Source organism: Alligator mississippiensis, chromosome 6 (assembly GCF_030867095.1).
Source record: "Alligator mississippiensis isolate rAllMis1 chromosome 6, rAllMis1, whole genome shotgun sequence".
Lineage (NCBI taxonomy): Eukaryota > Metazoa > Chordata > Crocodylia > Alligatoridae > Alligator > Alligator mississippiensis.
This window is the reverse complement of record NC_081829.1, coordinates 58801597-58822138: the sequence shown is the minus strand read 5'-3', so window position 1 is coordinate 58822138 and position 20542 is coordinate 58801597. Positions and strand designations below refer to the sequence as shown.

Here is a 20542-nt window from a genome sequence, read left to right as displayed (position 1 = left end):
GCTTCCCCAGGACAGAAGGAAGACTAACAGGCCTATAGTTGCCTGGGTCCTCCCTCCTCCCTTTTTTGAAAATAGGGACCACATTGGCCTTCTTCCAGTCTTCTGGCACCTGGGCAGAGCACCGCAAGTGCTCATAAAGCCGTGCCAGGGACCCCGCAATGACCCCTGCCAATTCCCTCAGCACCCTAGGGTAGAGAGTGTCTGGACCTGAACACGTCCAGCCCCTCCAGAAGTTCCCTAACTCAGTCCTCCCTTACCCTAGGCCTGCTGGAGTCACTCCTAAGTCCAACCTGAATCCCGGTGGGGGAGAAGTCCTAGTCCCTGCTCAGAAAAATGGAGGCAAAGAATTTGTTAAAAAGGTCTGTTTTTTCATCTGGTGCAACCACCAGATTGCCAAGTGTATCCTGCAGGGGCCCCACATTGCCTGGTGCCTTCTTTTTACTCCCTATGTATTTAGAAAAAGGACTTTTTGTTGTCCTTGATCCTTGCTGCTAGCCCTAGTTCCATCTCCGTTTTAGCCTTCCTAACAGCCTACCTATAGCCTCTTGCTGTGGGGGTATAATCCTCTTTGGTGATAGCCCCCCCCCTTCCATTGGATGTATGCCTCCTTTTCGGCTTTCAGACGTTCCTGAATGCTTTTGGTCAGCCAAGGGGGCTTTTAACCATTCTTGCCCCCTTTGACTTGTGTTGGGACTGTCACCCCTTGGGCTCAGAGGACTGTCTCCTTAAGGAGCGACCACTCGTCTTGGACACCTGTGACAGCCAGAACCAGAGGGATTAATAAGGGTTAATAATAAATATGTGCTTCTTGGAGGCATTTGCTATTTTGCCTAAACAGGTTATATTAGTTAATATAAGCTTGTAAGTTTGTAAACTGCAAATGTAACTTGTCTGTCATAAGTTTAACCAAAATGATAAATTAACTGTTCACGGAACTGACTGGGCCCCATAGGCAAAGCTGTAGCTGTGCGATTAGCAGGCCTAATGTTTTTTTGCTCACGGTTCAGCCTTAGCGATAAAAACTGGATCTAACTGCTTGGCACACCCAACACATTCCAAGAAAACACATCCCAAGAAAGCATATTCAAATGAAGCCTAGAAGGGTTTGGAACTTAGGCAGAGCAATGTCAATTTCAAACCTAAAGGTGCTGCATCATAATTTGCTTATTAGATAAACCCGAGTCTGAGTAGTAACCTTTTATGATAATTTTAACACCTTTCAGTCCCATAGGGTAACAGCTAGAGGGCAACGTTATAAGTGGCCCTGAGGCCGACAGATTAACATAAGACTAAGTATAAAAAGCACATGCATCAGGTAACCAGCAGAAAGGAGGGAACAGAACGGTCATTTCTGTTCCACACCCAGACCCCAGCCTCCCGGTGTGAGCACGGATCAGATCCTGATCAAGGGATCTTCCTCGGTAATCCCTCTGACAGCGTTGAACAGGGACGCCTGACTTTGCTGGAATCGCTTGGCATGCACCTGGCATTGAGGGACTATCGATAAGTTGCCAACCCATGTCTGTCTATCTGTTGTTTTGAACAGCCCAGTGGCTAATACCCTCGCAGTGCCCAGTTGCCCTGCGACAGATTGATCTATCTGTTGTTATTATTTACTATTAGCTCTTTAATACTGCATTATCTGCTTATCGCATTTATCTTTCTGTTAACTTGTGTGTGTGTGTGTGTGTGTGTGTGTGTGTGTAAGCTATAATAAATTTGCCTTTATTTCACTCACAACTTTGCCTCCTCGATCCGAAACTGAATCAAACAGCCCAGTTGGCCTGTGATAAAATTGATGCACTCACAGTGCCAACTGGCCTGTGACAGACACCTAGTTCCCCTGTTCTCAGGGACCTCAATGCCTCTCCTACCAATCTCCTTAACTCATTTAAGTTGGCCCTCCTAAAGTCAATGGCTACTGCTTTGCTGCAGGCCCCTGACACCCTGCGCTGGATGGTTAATTCCAGTAAGCGATGATTGCTATCACCTCTTATTCATCTAATTCATCTCTTACTCTTGTGTTTTTGGATTTAACCAAAAGGACAGCATTACCCCTCACTGCTACATGAGGACCTTGGGGAGGGAAGCTTTGTTAGTGTTCAAAATAACTCTGTTGTAGGGGAAATGGGAGAGGGGAGGAGGGAGGGAGATGTAACCGAGGTTTCAACAATAGCACACCATGCTCCAAAACCCCTTGCAAAGAGTTAACATGTAGGCAAGCCACTTTCAGATAAAAGAAGAGTGAGAGTTAATTAAAAAGGTGAGAGTTGTTTTTATCAGGATTCACAGTCCACAGATCCAGGTCATGAAAGGTACCTGTACACGGCCAGAGAACTGGGAAGAGTGGTGATCCCGAGCACTTTTAGGCAGCAGTGATGAGGGATTTTATGGCTTTCTTGCAGTGAAACCTGCCTGAATTTGCTAACTGATCCATAAAAAAGGAGTTGGCTTTGTTTCCTATCTTAAGGTCAACTCATAATTGCACTACCACCTGAATATCCTTTGCTTCAGCTGACTTTACACTGACATGGATCTTTTGTGAAGCAGTGTTACAATAACAGTGTAACACCCTTAGCTAACCCTCAACTGACCCACAGATATTATCTGTGAATGTCCTCTGTGATAGTAGGAGGGCATTTGTCACCTTCTAAGAATAAATGGCCATCATCCCTTCCTCCCAGCTTCCCAGATAATGCATTAGGCAGCACTGGCCACTGGTTCAGTACAGGTTGCTGTTGTACCATGCTGCATGTGCAAGTGTCAGAGTTTGAGATAAATTTCCAGTTACATTTAACTCGAGTCTAAGAACCAAGGTTTGAGGGAAAATGTGAAGATGATTATAATCATGAGAGCACAGTCCTTCATTACAACCTTCTTTACCATCTTTATTTAAGGGGCTGGGAAGGGGCACAAAGGAGGCCTTTTAGTTTGCTTCTGAGATAAATGGATGACAACCCCTACTTCTGAGCATCTCTTCCTCATACAATACCTGCTTTTCGTTTTCCAGTGAGAGGTAAATGCAAATATGATCATCAAGAGGCTTCTGTCCTCTCTCTGCAAAACACTAAAACATCAACATTTGTGAAATGAATTATGTGAGCCATTTTTCTGAAAGCCTCAAAATTTCTTCTCTTCCTTAGGAGACATGTAAGTCAGTCTCACTCATGAGAGTTTCCAACCTGGTACTGTCCATTTAAGAGCTTCCTACAAGCATCCTTTGGCAGTCCCCAAGAAGGGCTTTTGAAGGGGGAAGAGTCCTCAACCAAGAAGACTGAAAGGACTGTGTATGCAGTCACATATTCTGTATATTTCACCAACTAAGACATGGCATGTTGTTGGGCCGCTGCAGGCTGAAGAGAAGAGGTAAATTAATTTCCAAGCAAAAAGGTCTTGAATCATTTCACACCCTGCTTCCCACTGTGACTTGCTCAGCCACATCAGTATAGTGCTTTTCTCCTATACCAGCTCAGAGCAGAGTTCCTACCCCCAGCTGCTGCCGTTACTGGGGTGGATAGGAAGAGACGTGCTGTCCTTCAACCCCTCCTCAGAAAGACAATGTTTTTTGAGCTTAGCAAGGCTGAGAAAAAGATGACATGAAGAAACAGTTGTTAAAAAGAAAGACCCTTTGCTATAAAGACAGATTTTCAATTTGTCACTTGGAGGGAGAACATTTTGCAGAGTTCTTCTCTAAGGCTGCTCCTAAGCCCAGACTCAGAGCAAGGATGTGATCTACCTCTAGATGCTGTGAAGCCTGGAACACTTTGCTGTAAAGCCTGTCCGATATGGAGGGGACTGCAAATTAAACTGTAATATTGAGTTCCTTTAGCTCCAGATAAACAAGGGAAGCAGGTGATAGGTCAGCACTAAGTCTTTATCTGTTTTATGTAGTATGGTCCTGTGATTACAGCTGAATTTTATGACCCTTCTTTGAAAATTGAGTTGCTCATACAAAACAATGTGATGCCTACCTGATTTCCCTTTCTTCTGTACGTACCCCCGTGTCCTCTACTGAAAAGCTGGTTTGTTATTTCCTACCTACAGCAATTTTCCTCAGCAAGTCCCAACAGCTCCTACTGCCTGCAACCCAGTACATTACAGAAATTAAGGGTAAAGAATATTTTCGCCTTCTGTATGGCTGGAACTCTCCAATGGCAACCACCCTGTTCCATTAAACCCCTAATTGCCTTCATTCTAAAACCAATTAGCCCCACACTTGAACTGCAAGCTGAAAAAAGGGGAAAGGGTAAAACAGTGCTCTTAAACATTGAGACAGATGTCATGTACATTTAAAGCTATCATTAGAATGAATGTCTGGGACATGTGGTTTAGGTGAGAAAGTTGCAATGATTTCTATTGCTATTAAGGTTATTAAACAGAAAGCCAAGACTGACAATTTGTGCACCAAAAGACAACAGATAACTGACAAAATGGCTCGTGTTCTGGTTGCTTCATTTTGTGTTTCGAGATCTTTTATTCATGCATGTCCTGATTCAGTAAAGCAGTTGAGCATATACTTACTTGCATTGCTGAATTGGGGCCACATTAATCTTATGAAGTAGGAGCTGTACATTGTTAGTTACTTATGTTGCATTACAGACACCGATGACTAAAAGTTTTCATGTGGATATAATTGGAAAGACTGGCTAACAGGATTTGAGAATGAAAATGTCTCTCTTCAGGAAGCATTTCCCACATGCTTAGAGGTTACTGGACAGAAGAGATTTGAAGAGAAGCGTCTCTACTGACATTTTGTAGTTATATAATATTATTTCACACAATATTTTTACCTGTGTGAATCTAGAAAAAGTCCTTTTCCAAAAATGCAGGAAAAACTCGGACGTTTTTTCTCTGACCAGTAATGAAAGATGATTTTTACACCATCTGTACCTGGTGACCAGTGCTACCTTGTTTTTTTAATTTTCAGTTAGTAAAGGAAATGTAACCACACACACAATATTCAGAAGGAAGAAAGGAAAAAAGGGACAGCAGTGGGCACCCAACTAGAGTAAGAGTCCCATTATATAACTGAATCATCATCAAGGGCAAAGAGCTGTGAAATAAAACTTGAAATTGGGGCAGCTGAGATTGGGCTGGCTGAGAAAGAGGCATGGAATATATCTAGGTTATTGATGCTATAACTGGGACATCTTATTCATAGTCATCTGAGCGGATAGATGATAACAAAATCAAAACTGGCATCAGTGAAAAGGTACGCATACCCAAATTGGCACAGAACTTACTGCCAAAACATGCAAAGGATCAGCCATCTAACTGTGTCACCAAGTTAGCTTCCTCTGCTCCTGACCATGCTGTATTCGGGTACAAAGTATATTTAGCATCAACCAAGGCATGAGCTGGCTACATACCAGTTTAAAAGCTGTTGTGTAAAATGAACAAGGGGTTGAGATTGCAAAGAGATAATTGAGCCTAACATCAAAGAGAAGAGAGACCATGGTGTGGCCTGTAGAAAGGACAGGTTAAACAGATGGCAGAGGAGTAAATGGTGACCCCCCACCCCCCAAAAACCCCCCCAAAAAACAAAAAACCCCTGCATCAGAGACATTCAATCTGCAAAGGAAAGTCTATTTGCAGAGGAAAGACAGCTGGCAGAAAGTGGCTTTGAGACGCATCGGAAGGAGAATTTGCAGTCTCTGCAGGTAGGAGACAACCTCCATCATGGTCTGATCCAAAAAGCATATACCTTTGATTTCTATCGGCTTTGGATCAGGCCCTTTATCAGCAAGTTGCAAGAAACTCAGATCTAGTTTTCAGTTCTAAGTGGCAGAGCCTCCAAAGGCAGCTCTCCTTCATTTTTCACAGCATAATGAAAGGTAAATGCTTTAAAAAAAAGGAGTGATGAAATGATCCATGCTCTCAAGAAAAGGAAAGCAAGTTTTGAATATACAGTTTCTTACTGCTAAAAGAAGTGTAGGTTATAGGAGAATCAAATTAGGAGAAAAATATTTTTGCTACAGTTCTGCTGTGTTGTTGCCCTAAATGTTAAATACCACATCAAAAAAGGATATGAATTTAAGCTGACTAACAAATGCTAGGTATGTTCCGGTTGCAAATTTCTGTAGCTGTCAGCAAACCTCATTCCTGATCTATAATATACCCTAAAACCTCATTCCTGATCTATAATATATCCTACTTTCACAAGCCTGTGGCAGTGGATTCTGATGTACAGCACTTCAGTTCTGATGTACAGTACAGTATCTATAGTATTGTATTGTGCTACAGGCATCTGTGTTTAAGACCCGACTCTAATTTCACTTACACTAGTGTATATTAGGAGTTACACTCCACTCAACTCAGAGTGTAAAACGACTTTAAATGAATTGGAATTCAGCCCACAAAATTGTGTCTGATGAGAGGGACAGCTGGAGGTCAAATTTCTTGTCAGAAAGAACAGTTTTCAATAACACAGCATGGAGAACAGCATGATAAGAAACACTGTGTTCTACCTCAGCCAGTTTGGAACAGTGTATCCCAATACTTAAGTGCACCAACCACAAAACCAGCTGTGGGCACGTATGTCAAAAACAGTCACAAGACGACCCCAATCTCCCTCTTTGCATGGTTACTCCAGGGACTCACTCCTACCTCGTAGCTGGTTGAAAGTGATGATAAACTTGCCAGTCAGAGACTTCAGTTCATTATTGGCCAGAGTTATGAGATGTATCTCTTCAGCGACGTTCCTCATGACTTTGTAAATGCCGACTGGAAAGGTCATCAACTTGCAGTCAGCCAAATCTGCAGCAAAACAGCAAGTCAAAAAAGGGCACGTGAACTTTACAGAGGAAAGTATCTGTGCACAGAATGCACCCAGTTACTACCAGAATATTTACATTTTGTTCTGTCCATAGAGATTACAGGAGAGTGGAGGGGAAAAGCAGCAACTCTAACAAACCACCCAGGTTATAACTTATAACATATTTACAGAGAGACAAATATTCCTTCCAGGAACATGAGTGAAAAGAAAACTCTAGAGTTATTGTCTAACCCTAGAATGGTTAGCTAGAGATACAGCATATGAAACAATCAGTTCTCACTTTGTGGATATAAGGTTGCCTTGCTTCTAATTTTTCACTACAAAAACAGCAATACATCAATCTAGGACCTTTTTTTCAATCCTGCTGCAATGTCTCATGCCCTTTTACAGTGGCATAATAGCAGGGCCCTTAAGAATTCCACAGTTACTTCCCATGCTTCCCAGGAGGGTGAGCAGAGCCAGCCTCGTAAAGTACTTTGTGGCTACTGCGCAAGGGTGCAAATGGACAGCAAGGAACCAGGATTCAGGCCCAGAGTGGAGAAGGACAGTAGGTTCTTGGGAGACATAGGGGGTATACACAAGCTATGACAGAGCTGTCTGGTTTCTACAACTAAATACTGATCTTTTGCTGAAAGAGCTTGGTGGTCTACAATGCAGCATTTGCCACTTTACCTTAAGGCAGGCAAAACAGAAAAGGGGCTACTGCTGAGAGATTGTAGCAAGGGAAACAGTCCCTTAACATGACTACTATTGTAAGGGCAAGACTCACTGCCCTCAGAGGCCAGGTGGATACACTGCACCTTGTTCTATCAGAAAGATGGCTGTACCACATGGAGAAAGGGTACACTGCCCCTGAGCAGGGCACATGGTTCTGCACCTAGGCATCTCTACGAACCCTGGCTGTAGAGGCTGTAATGGGTATGCACCAAGCCAGAGCATCCTCAGTCAGCTTGTCCACACTCCACTTATCAAACTTTAGAGGTGTACTGACTGCCTCTAGGTCCACTGGAGAAGGCAATACTGCTAACCCGGTATACAGCTGCAACCTCCCACTGGTCTATACTGGCAGAAGTGTAAAGCAGAAGTGATCATTTTAATTTCTATTGACACATAGTGGTCTTGCAGTCAGTCTGATGTCATTATTTTGGACAGATCCTCAGTGGAAATTGTTCCTCCTTTCACCCCCAAGGAATAATAATTTCTTCTGAGCCTTTTATTAAAAATCAAGAATAGTGTCTCTGTGTCCTTTTCATCCTCTCATGCTCTGTGGAGAGAAGGAGGAAAGAGACCAATTTTACCTCTGTAACTGATTGTAGTGTAAACCCTAAAAGACCTTTACAATTTCCAGAAGTAAAAACCTTCTCTCTAAGTAAAAGCTATGAGACACACTTAAACTGACAAATGGAACTGAGTGCCTGCTTTCCTTTTAGGGTGCAAGGGAGAGGATTATTTTGCAGTGCAAACAAATTGACCATAACATTAGACAAGCACATTAACATCCACCCTCCAGGACCTTACTGTTTATTACACTTCTCTCAACAGCTTCTCTAGGGCCTTACACTCACCCCATTTCCAGTGTGTTAATCTGCACTGCAAAATTATACAGTAACTCTATATATAGTTTCCCAGTTGCATCCAGCTCAACAAAGCACAGCAGGAGAGAAGCAGAGCCACTTCAGAGAAACGTGAATTCTTATAAACAATTGCAAGCTAAACCCAGGCGAGGAGCAGTCTAACTCAATTTACAGCATAAGTATTGGGCAATTAATAACGTGATTAAGCTCCTATTTACTGCATACTTTGGGCTTTTAAGCATGGAGATGAACAATTACCTCAATCATTTTTCTTTTTATTTACTTCTCCTGCCCTCCCCTGAGATGTAAAGGGATGTTATAAATATCAGAAGACATGAATGACTGGTGTCTCCCGAGACTTGGGGGGCACCATTTGTAGGTGACAGTGTCAGCAGCGAGCGGGGACCACCCGCAGACACCGGTGCTGGCGGCAAGGGAGGGGCAGTAGTGAGTGGCGACTGCTCGCAGAAGCCAGAGGCAGCCAATCTCACGGGGGGCACGTGTCCCCTGTGCTCCTCTTATGAGTCGCCTATGTCAGAAGATAAAAAGAATCTGTTTTGGATTAACAAAATTGTAACGGTGCAAAGGACCCTAAGTCTGCTCCCAGCAAGCTTCATATAAACCATATTCAAAGGACAGTTCTGCTCTGAAGCAGATCTGTGTATAAGCAGGCCCTCATACAGCAAATCCATTCTCCATACATATTCAGTGACCTCTGCTGACTTTAGTAACAAAAGTAAAATGTTGTGGCTTTTCCTGCAGTCAAAACAGCTAGCAGACAGTGAGCTCATACCTCATCAACACATACACCTTCATGAAGCAGAACACTCTGTGTGGCTCAGTCCTCTTCCAGCAATGCAGGCAGTTACTGGATGGAAACCAACTTGAACAGGTGCAACTGAGCACAGAGTTTCTCTCACTGGTAATGCAAGAGCCTGAAAGACTTTCACCTTCCAGACAGAATCAGCAGGGTAGGCAAACACAAAACAAGGACAGAGTTTTAGTTATGAACTGCACAAACCTGATGAGACCCTACAGATCCACCTGAAACCCATCTTCATTCTTAAAAGCACTGAGGATGAAGGTACACCAGAATAGCACCTTAAAGACTAACTGGTTCAGAGAGGAATGAGCTTCTGTAGGTGATAAGCTTTGTCAGATGCTACAAATGGACAGTCAGCCTTATATCTAGACTGTAACCCTCCCATTTCACTAGCACAGACTGCATCATTGGGCTGGCAACAATATGCAGATCATATCCCAGACTATGCCTAGATCCTCACTCCATACCTCATAGGGCACAGAGCAACCTGGTAGGAGCTGCATTCTCCTCCACACTGGGTCTAATGAAACATGCAACCCAACCAAGGTGGTTCCTTATACTTCATACTACCCTGAAGGCAACAGCAGCCCATAACCAAGCACTCAAAAACACCATTATGTATTGTTGAATATTCTCTTAGAAAATGATCCCCTTTGGCTCAAAGCAGCTGTCAAACCTCTGTAAGAAGCTAGAGTTTTACAATACAATTCACCACAGACTTATATAAAAGCCTTTAAAACGTTTATAAAGGATTACTATTTAGTTTCCAAGTTTATAATCACAAGGAGCATCCCTCAGGGTTAAACATCTTTAGGAAACACCTCTTCTATGGAAAATTCCAGTGCCAGCTCTCCCAGCATCTCTCAGAGAATCACTGTGGCAGTAACTCCCCCCACTGGTCAGTCTCATTCCTTCCAAGTTCCTTCACTTGCTGTTTACAAAATACAGACACTCTAATCCTATCAGAGTCATACAAGAGTTAACACAATACTGAATCTACTAAAACACACTATCATCATGCAGTTCAGACTAACTGCAACTTGGCTCATTTTACACAAACTTGATCACCCACATGCATTTGCAAAATCATTGCCTCCTTGCTGTGCTGCTGCACATGCATTGTTCATGGGGCAATTATATCATACAGTTTATTCCAATGCTCTGTTGTCATTTTACTCCTAGATGTGTCACAGAAATTAGTGAAGAAAAAAAAAGCAAACAACAAAAACAAACTACCACTAGCAGGTCATCCTCCCTACGTCTCCGGCCATGCTGGGCACTTCTCTATGGTATATTCTCTTGTGCTTTTTTCAAGTGACTCAGGCAGTAAGTCTGCTATCGTGGGAACGAATGACGTGGCCAGGGGAAACCCTAACCGCATTATGAAGGGCTTTGAGGCTCTGGGGGCCAAGCTTAAGGAGACGGGGGCACAGGTGGTATTCTCCTCTCTTCTTCTGGTGAGTAGGTGGGGACAGCAACACAAGGCCTTTATTGGCAAGGTCAACCGGCGATTATGGAGTTGGTGCCGCCAGGCGGGCCTTGGGTTCCTAGATAATGACCCATGCTTTTGGGTGGGGGACTTGCTGGAGCGGGATGGGCTTCACCTCTCTCCTAAAGGCAAGCGTGTCTTCTCTTTCAGGTTGGCTGATCTTGTACAGCAAGCTTTAAACTAGCCTCGCTGGGGTAGGGGGCCGTAGGAAGACGTGGAGACACCACCTGAGCGAGACAGATGACACATGCAAGGAGTACTCAGGTAAGAAACAGGGGTCTGGATGGTCTTCCTAATCGGGGGGTGGCATTCACAGCTATGCAAGGCCTTAAATGCCTGTATACCAATGCTCGGAGTATGGGGAACAAACAGGAGGAACTCTCCCTCAGAATAGCCAGTTCAAACCCAGACATAGTAGGGCTTACAGAAACGTGGTGGGATTCATCCTACGACTGGGCAGTTAGCATTAGGGGCTATAGGCTCTACAGGCAGGATAGAGAAGGAAGGAAGGGAGGAGGTGTGGTGCTCTATGTCAAAGAGCAATACACATCCTCTGCCAGCAAAATGGGATCGGAGGAGGGGCAAGCTGAAGTGCTCTGGGTCAAGATACAAGGGGGTCGTGGGGACAGGGATTTAACGGTGGGGGTCTACTACAGACCCCCTAACCAAGGGGAGGAGCTGGACCAGGAATTTTCAGGCCAGCTTGCAGAGGCACTTAAGGCAAGGGATGTAGTTGTCATGGGTGATCTAAATTACCCGGACATCTGCTGGGAGGAGCAGTCAGCCAGGTCAGACTGTTCCAGGAGGTTCCTGGCTGAGATACAGGACCTCCACTTAACCCAGGAGGTGCACAGGCCCACCAGAAGAAATGCCCTGTTGTACCTGGCCCTGGCCACAGGCGATGATCTGGTAAGGGGGCTCCAGGTCCTTGACCACCTGGGTGATAGTGATCACCGCTTGCTGGAATTCATCATCCAGCGCAGGGTGACAAGGGCCTGCAGCAAGGCGGTAGCCCTAGACTTCAAGAGGGCCAACTTCAACGAGTTGAGGAGATTGGTGGGAGAGGCGCTGGGGTTCTCAAGGGCAGGGGAACTCAGTGCCCAAGATAAGTGGTCGTTCCTTAAGTAGATGATACTCAGGGCCCAAGGGGTGACAATCCCAACAAGAAGCAAGGGGGGCAAGAGTGCCCAAAAGCCTCCCTGGCTCACCAAGGACGTCTGCCAAAAAGGCAGTGTACACCCGGTGGAAGGGGGGGGTGCTATCTCCAAAGAAGAGTATACCTCCACTGCTCGGGCCTGTAGGGGGGCTGTTAGGAAAGCTAAGGCGGACATAGAGCTAGGACTAGCCTCCAAGATCAAAGATAATAAAAAGTCCTTTTTCAAATATATAGGGAGGATGAAGAAGGCACTGGGAAATGTGGGGCCCCTGCAAGATGCGCTGGGTAATCTGGTGGTTGCACCAGAGGAGAAGGCAGACCTCTTTAACAAATTCTTCACCTCCATTTTCTTGTGCAGGGACCGGGACTCCCCCACCGTGTTTCAAGACGGACTCGAGGGGAATGCCTCAAGACCTAAGGTTGAGGAGGACCGGGTTAGAGTGCTTCTGGAGGGGCTGGACGTGTTCAAGTCAGCAGGTCCAGATGCTCTCCACCCCAGGGTGCTGAGGGAGCTAGCAGGGGTTATTGCAGGGCCCTTGGCATGGCTTTACAAGCACTTGTGGTGCTCGGGCCAGGTTCCAGATGATTGGAAGATGGCCAATGTGGTCCCCATCTTTAAAAAAGGGAGGAGGGAGGACCCGGGCAACTATAGGCCCAACAGTCTTACCTCAATCCTGGGGAAACTCTTTGAGAAGATCATCAAGGAGCACATCTGTGATGGGCCGGCATCAGGGATGATGATCAAGGGCAACCAGCATGGTTTCATTAGGGGCAGGTCATGTCAGACCAACCTGATTGCCTTTTACAATCAGGTCACAAAAGCACTGGATGCAGGTGTTGCCGTGGATGTAGTCTTTCTGGACTTCAGCAAGGCCTTTGACACTGTCTCTCACCTCATCCTCATTAAAAAACTAGGCGACTGTGGCATTGATGCCTACACAGTCAGATGGATTGCAAATTGGCTGAAAGGTCGTACTCAGAGGGTGGTGGTGGATGGCTTATATTCGATGTGGGGGGAAGTGGGCAACGGAGTCCCCCCAGGGCTCAGTCCTTGGGCCCGCACTGTTCAATTTCTTTATCAGCGATACGGACAAGTGCAGGGTGCTGCACTTGGGCAGTAATAACCAGCAGCTCACTTATTAGATGGGAAACTCCCTTCTTGAGAGCACAGAGGCAGAAAGGGATCTTGGAGTCATCGCTGACTCCAAGATGAACATGGGCCGACAATGCGAGGTCACGGTCAGCAGGGCTAACTGGACCTTAGCATGCATCCACAGGTGTATCTCAAGTAGGGCCAAGGAGGTGATCCTCCCCCTCTATGCGACACTGGTCAGGCCACAGCTGGAGTACTGTGTCCAGTTCTGGGCACCCCACTTCAAGAGGGATGTGGACAATATTGAGAGGGTCCAGAGGAGGGCCACCCACATGATCCAGGGACAGCAGGGCAGACCCTACAATGAGAGGCTACGGGACCTGAACCTGTTCAGCCTTCACAAGAGAAGGCTGAGGGGGGACCTTGTGACTGTCTATAAACTCACTAGGGGGGACCAGAAGGGTTTGGGGGAGACCTTGTTTCCCCTAGCGCCCCCCGAGATAACAAAGAATAACGGCCACAAGTTGTTGGAGAGTAGGTTTAGATTGGACATCTGTAAGAACTACTTCACAGTTAGGGCAGCTAGGATCTGGAACCAACTTACAAGGGAAGTGGTGCTGGCTCCTACCCTGGGGGTCTTTAAGAAGCGGCTCGACGCCTACCTGGCTGGGGTCATTTGAGCTCAGTTTTCCTCCTGCCCAGGCAGGGGGGCGGACTTGAAGATCTACAAGGTCCCTTCCGACCCTACTTCTATGATTCTATCCCCTCCCTTGGGAGGTCATTCCACAAACTAATTAGCCTGCCCTGTTTTTTGACTTTCTACCTACATCTTCCTTGTCTTCATTTCATCCCATTACTTACCTGCCCTGGGACTGTCCAACACACAATTCCTTCCCCTCCCAAGCATTTAACCCTTCAAGTGTTGCCTCATCATCTCTTTAATGACTAAACTACGCATGTTTAGCTCTTTAAATTTAGTCATAAAGAGTGCCTAAAGACATGCTCAGAGGTGGTGGGGGGAGCATGTTTTAATTAAAGCATTTCCTGGAGAGCCACTCTAATTAAAACGCTTCACTGTCACATGTATTAAGCACCCTGAATTTCAAAATGGCCATGGGGACACCGACTAAAGTTCATTCAACAAGTTTTAGTTGAATTAGAATGCTGCAGCAGACTCTATTAATCACGTCAGAGCATGTCCATAGGCACCCAAACTCTCTTTAGGGTCAAATTGCTTTACTAAGAGCTAAAAATCACACTGGGGTGATGTATCAGTGACAGGAGGGTGCTTCAGGGGTGTCCACCCTTCCTAGAGTATTCAGTAAAATTTGGGGAACCTCATTTGGTCACCAGGACAAAGTTGTGGGAAGGGAGAGGCACAGCCTATACCCTTGCTTCTTTACCGTCCCATCTGGTGTGTTAGGGATGTATGGTTCACATAATCTGCAGACCAGGAATTCTTTAGCAACATCTGGGTAATATAGTTATGCTATCGGCAGCAATTTGTGAACAGATGTGAAATATGTATGTGAAAGTGACTGCCAATCTTTCACCCAGCTCTGGCTACCTTCAGTTTACATTCTTGTTGCTATGCTCTAGTGCAGGAGTCATCAACCTAGAAACCACAGGCCAGATCCAGCCTACAGAGCCCTTTGATCTGGCCTACAGACACAGGGCTTTGGTGGCACTCAGCGGCACTGGGCTTCCATAGCAGTTACTTTCCTGTGCTGCCACATGAAAAAGCAGTGGCAGCAGCAGCTGTGTCCTAGTACCTGCCTGTCCATGATCTGAACTGGGTTGCTCAGCCTAAAAAGTTTGCTACTTCATGGAACAAAGCTCATAGTCTAATAAATTTTCCATTCCACTTTCTAAGGTATTGTATAAAAGGCTAGAGCCCAGATCATCTTACCAATGGATTTTCTCGATTAATCAAGATGCAGTACAATCTCAAAACTACTTCGCTAGTCATAATATTTTCACAGCCTTAAAAAAAATCTCTCTCAACCAGGGCAAGAATGGAAAATAAAATGGTTGCAGGCCACAACAGATGGAGCACTTCCTTCCCTGCACATCTGTCTGTCTCTTTTAAATATATATATAATTACCATCTTCTCTCTGGTATTCCCTCCATGTTTGTATGCCAACATCCTATTTCTGTTTTGCATCCTATTTTCTACCATTTAAAAAAACAAAAGACAACTCAGCCCCAATATGCCAGTTTTGAGGCCTCTCTCTTTTTTTTTTTTTTTAAGGTTCTATGGGATTAAGATTATTCAACTTCTTCCCATTATGTTACCTTTATACTCAGTTGTCCTTTAGCCCAGTGCAGAGGCATGGTAAGAAAGGGGTGTTGTAACATGGTGTACTACTGAGTTGAACAGAAAAAATTCATTTTTTTTTTTACTGATCAGGGTGCCAAGTGAAACAGAAGATTAGTCAATTTCTATTCTTAACAGTTTGGATACCTACCTCAACTCAGCAGAGGAGCCCTCTCTTGAAGCAAGCTTGAGAAGTGAAGTAAAGTGAAGTTCACCACTATGTAGAACAGTATCACATGAACGTCTTCAAAAAAGGCTCTGGTCCTCTCTACATGTTACATTTATGTCACGATTAACATGTTGATCTTTGTATAAGCGGCAGAGATGCTACACATGCACCCAATTTAAGCCATAAAATGGCAAACTAGCCATAAAAATGTTCAATATTATATGTAGAAGACTTTTATGATTGGTTTGCATGGCATCTTAAATTGAAGGTGCGACAGCTAGGGCCTCAGAACTGACAACCAGTTGATTGTTGACCCTGGACTCAGACCACACCAGGGCCAGTTCAAGACCCTAGTGATGACCTGGGTGTGAAGCCAGAAATTAGTTGATTGTTGGCCCTGGTCCCAGACATGCTGGCTTTCAACTTGCCAGTGCAAGTATGGCATGGCAGGAAGTGGGACTGTTAGGATCAGGAATCAGATCCCATGGCACTTTTAAATGAACATGTGCCAGAGGTCTTCATTGACACAAAGGCTCTGAGATGGCCCTTCACATACAGATGTAGATCACCCCACATGCGTAAGTCTTGTTCATTTAATTTTGCCTTTTGGTTCAGAGAAGGTGAACTCTGGGAAACTAGAAAAGCATCACTCTCTCATAAGAAACCCATTTCAATCCTGGCCCCAGTCCCACTAAAGTCACTGAAAAGACTGCAGTGAACTTTAATACAAATTTAATCCAATTGTAGACCCTTCTCCTTATTAACTCTCTTTTCATCTTAACTCATGAAGGCTATCCAGTATTTCTTGTTATTTGAGCTCTGCAATGTCACAGATTCCATTCTTGGATGTATCTATGGTTCCCCTAATTGCCATACTTCATATGATCTCAGTGCATTTCCAGTATAAATGTTCAGTCTCTCAAGCAAACAACCTCAGTGTCCAATTAGCTTTTGAACAGGATTTGTCATCCTCACATTCTTTCATGTTCTTGAGAATGTGATCAATAATGCATTGCATTTTGATTACACTCAATTATTTGATAATGTAGGTCCAAATTACCTCCATGGAGAAATATGTACATCTTTTATCTCTGCCTCACTTCTGTTAAGCAATCCAGCATCCCTGTGATGGAAGAGCCTCCCTCAACAGATTAAACATAATACAAAGTAACATTAAATCAGAAACAGGGAATTACAGAAAAATATAATCACCTACCACTGGAACTAAAAAAGAAAACAGCTCTCCAGACAAGAAAGACAGCCCACAAGTAAAAGGTACTGGAATTGAGTATACTGGGGTAAAACTCCTAGCTTTGCTGTAGGTTTCTTGTGTAGGGAAAAAGTCTTTAAGATTTTTATGCCTCAATTTTCTCATTTGTAAGATGTGGATAATAAACCTTATCTGCCTTAGAAAGGGCTGAGTAAGGACCAATTCATTAACATTTGTTATGTGCTTGCTATTACTGTGATGAGAAACTTCATTAGGACCTAGATAGAGAGCTATTAGCATGCAATCAGATTTTATTTTAATGGTGGTTAATGCAGAGGAGATCTGACACCTAGACAACACTGCAGGAGCTTTTAAATTATACGTGAAGAGACAAAGAATGAGAAGACATATTTAATCATTTAAAACAAAGCTGTTCAGTGTAGAACAACAGTGTGGGAAAAGTGCATACAGGGGGTGGAGACAGGAACACAAGTTTTCCTGTTTTCCTCTTATGAGAAGAAAAGAAACTTGAGGTCTGTGGCACAAATTAAATAAAATTAATTTAACTGTATATTATCTGGTGATACTCTTACCCAGGTTTAGTCTCAATGCTCTGTTCTGTGGCTTAATTTTGATATAATATGGTTTCCTTAGGGTTCTTTTTTTTGTCTTTCTCTAAGAATCCACTTGATCTCAGGCTGGTATGGGTACAACTTACCTTAATATATTCATATAGACAAGGTAAAACTTATAGAGCACCTGTACACACCACAGATCTTAATCCTCATTAAATTAAATAGTTTTATAAAATTTAAACTTGTTTATTTTGGAGCATTGCATCTGTGTTTGCAAGCACTAGATTTTCAAATGAATTAAGCCTCAGAGCATTGCATCTGTGTTTACACGCACTAGGTTTTCGAACAAATTAAACCCAGTCCCTGGCCGGCACTCCAGGAGAGCAGAATGGTTCTGCACTGCCCCCACCACCCCGGCATCCTTCCCAGCCCATGCCCATGCCCTGGCAAGCAGCTGTGGAAGCAAAGTGCCGGCAAACTACACAAGGAGGAAAAAAAAAAAAGCAGAAGCAATTCGAAAGCAAAAGCAATTGGAAGGGGTGAACTACAAAAAAGTCGCAGCGCCATCTGGTGGACAAAAGGTCTCATTACATGACCTTGAGTACCTCTGTGTCTGCACACAACGAATCTATGGATGCAATGCTTTAATTCATAGTTTCATAGTTGGTAGGGTCAGAAGGGACCTGAGCAGATCATCAAGCCCGACCACCTGCAATGGCAGGAAAGAATACTGGGGTCAAACGACCCCGGCACGGTGTTCATCCAGCCTCCTTTTAAAGACCCCCAGGGTAGGAGCCAGCACCACTTCTCTTTGGTTCCAGATCCTAGCTGCCCTGACAGTGAAGTAGCTCCACCTGAATCTATCCTCTGCCAGCTTGTGACCGTTATGTCTTGTCACTCCTGGTAGTGCTTGGGGAAACAAGGACTCTCCCAATGCCTGCTGGTCCCCCTTGACTAGTTTGTAAACGGCCACTAGATCCCCCCTCAGCCTTCTCTTGTGGAGGCTGAACAGGTTCAGGTCCCTTAGCCTCTCCTCGTAGGGCCTGCCCTGCTGACCCCTGATCATGCGAGTGGCCCTCCTCTGGACCCTCTCCATGTTGTCCACATCCCTCCTGAAATGCGGCACCCAGAATTGGATGCAGTACTCCAACTGTGGCCTGACCAGTGTTGCATAGAGAGGGAGGATCACCTCCTTGGACCTGCTTGACATGAATCTGTGGATGCATGACAAGGTACGACTGGCCTTCCTGACCGTGTCCTCACACTGTCGGCCCACGTTCATTTTGGTATCAATAATGACTCCAAGATCCTTTTCTGCCACTGCACTGACGAGAAGGGAGTTCCCCAGCCTGTAGGTCTGCTGCTGGTTCTTCCCCCCGAGGTGCAGTACCTTGCACTTGTCAATGTTGAAACCCATCCTGTTCTCATCTGCCCACCCCTGTAACCTGTCCAGGTCTGATTGCAGCCTATTCCTCCCTTCTAGCGTGCCCACTTCTCCCCATATCTTAGCGTCATCTGCAAATTTGAACAGGGTACTTTTTACCCCCTCGTCCAAGTCGCTGATGAAGATGTTGAACAGTGCGGACCTGAGGACCTACCCCTGCGGAACCCCACTGCCCACATCCCTCCAGGTCGAATAAGACCCATCCACCACCACTCTCTGGGTGCGGCCCTCCAGCCAATTAGTGACCCATCTGACTGTGTAGGTATCAATGCCACTGACTCCTAGTTTTTTAATGAGAATGGGGTAAGAGACAGTGTCGAAGGACTTCCTAAAGTCCAGAAAGATTATGTCTACCGTCCTGCATCCAAGGATTTTGTGACCTGGTCACAGAAGGCCACCAGGCTGGTCTGACAGGACCTGCCTCTAATGAACCCATGTTGGTTGCCCCTAAGCATAAGACCCTAAGCCCCTGCTGGCCCCTCACGGACATGCGCCAGGATAATTCTCTCAAAAAGCTTACCCAGGACTGAGGTAAGACTAACAGACCTATGGTTTCCTGGGTCCAACTTCCTCCCTTTTTTGAAAACGGAAACCACATTGACCCTTTTCCAGTCCTCTGGCACATTGAGAGGTGAGCCAAACTAAACTATGTCTGAGGAGTTTTAGTTTAATATGCCTGAAGGACTTTTAAAGCATCCGGAAAACCCACTTGTGCAACCAAACAGTAACGCAGTTGCAGTGCAAGAAAGGGCAAAAGACATGGAGTGTACAAAGGCCCCAATTCTCTAGGAAGAGACAGAGGAGGATTAAGACATACTTGAGCTGTAGCCCATGATCTGAAGCACAGGGCAGAAAGAGACCTCCAAAAGGCACTACCAAGATTCTGATAGCTTTCAGGAGCAGGGAGAAGCTGCCTCCTGGAAGAGTCTTACAGAATGCAACTGGAATGGATACTGGCATGGTGAATGTTTTAGAAAAGGGGTTCCCACCCTTTTTAGATCATGGACCAGCAACCTGTGGACCAGAAGTGACTGAAGACTGGCAAACTGTGGACCAGAAGTGATACTGTGGTGCGGCAGCCAACCCTTTTTATATACCACTCCACAGTACGCTGGTCACTTCCAGACTTCTGGTCCTACAGCCAACCCTCCTTCAGACCAGCAGCCAACCCTCCATGGCCCAGTACTGGGCCGTGGCCTAGGGGTTGGGAACCTCTGTTTTAGGAGACACTCAGATACCCGAGTTAGCTCAACACATTTTATTTGCCTGAGAAGTCAACTGCCTAAATCCAAATGAAGCTTAAATTAAGCCATGGTGCTAGATTCTTCTTATTATAACTATACATATAAGGGATATTAGACTGCATTTACTGAACATAGTTTGCATCTCTACCACCACACTTTTTAGCTCTTGTTCCCCACTTCAGCAGCTTCACTTGTACTAGAAGCTTTTGTACAGACAGGACTCAGGTGATTTTACCACTACAGTCCCTAACCCTACAAAGGCAAATAATATATCCAAAATCAGCTCCTTTCTGACAGAACTAATGGAACAGCCTGTTTCTTTTACTCTGTTTTTTCTCATCAGGATGAAGTATCAAAACCAATTTGTATTCATACTTCCCAAGAAACCTATATTGGAATAACTACATTAAAATACAGTGTGAAGCAATGTGAGGAAAGTTTGACAGGGATTAACAAATGAAGGAATATTAACAGCAACTTTTAAAATGAAAGAACTGTGGTCTAAGACATGTAACAATCAGGAGTGATAAGGCTGCATTAGAAACCAGTCTGAGAATATCCTCATTCATTTTTCCCCTCTATAAAAGGAGGTGGGGGGAGTGGGGGAAGGAAATCACAAGTATGATGCACTCCAGAAACCATTTTGGTTTATCCATTGTTTAGTAGTAATGA

At 44.8% G+C, this 20542-nt stretch overlaps 1 protein-coding gene across 5 annotated transcripts in view; it reads right to left on the bottom strand.

Annotated features, from left to right (window-relative positions):
• LRRC20 (leucine rich repeat containing 20) overlaps positions 1 to 20542 on the bottom strand; it is a 189621-nt gene that overhangs the window by 145486 nt on the left and 23593 nt on the right. For all 5 annotated transcript variants that reach the window (XM_059729914.1, XM_059729912.1, XM_059729913.1 and 2 more), the window contains exon 3: positions 6607 to 6756. In XM_059729914.1, coding sequence (XP_059585897.1) covers positions 6607 to 6756 — 150 coding nt within the window. The remainder of the gene's footprint in view (positions 1 to 6606; positions 6757 to 20542) is intronic.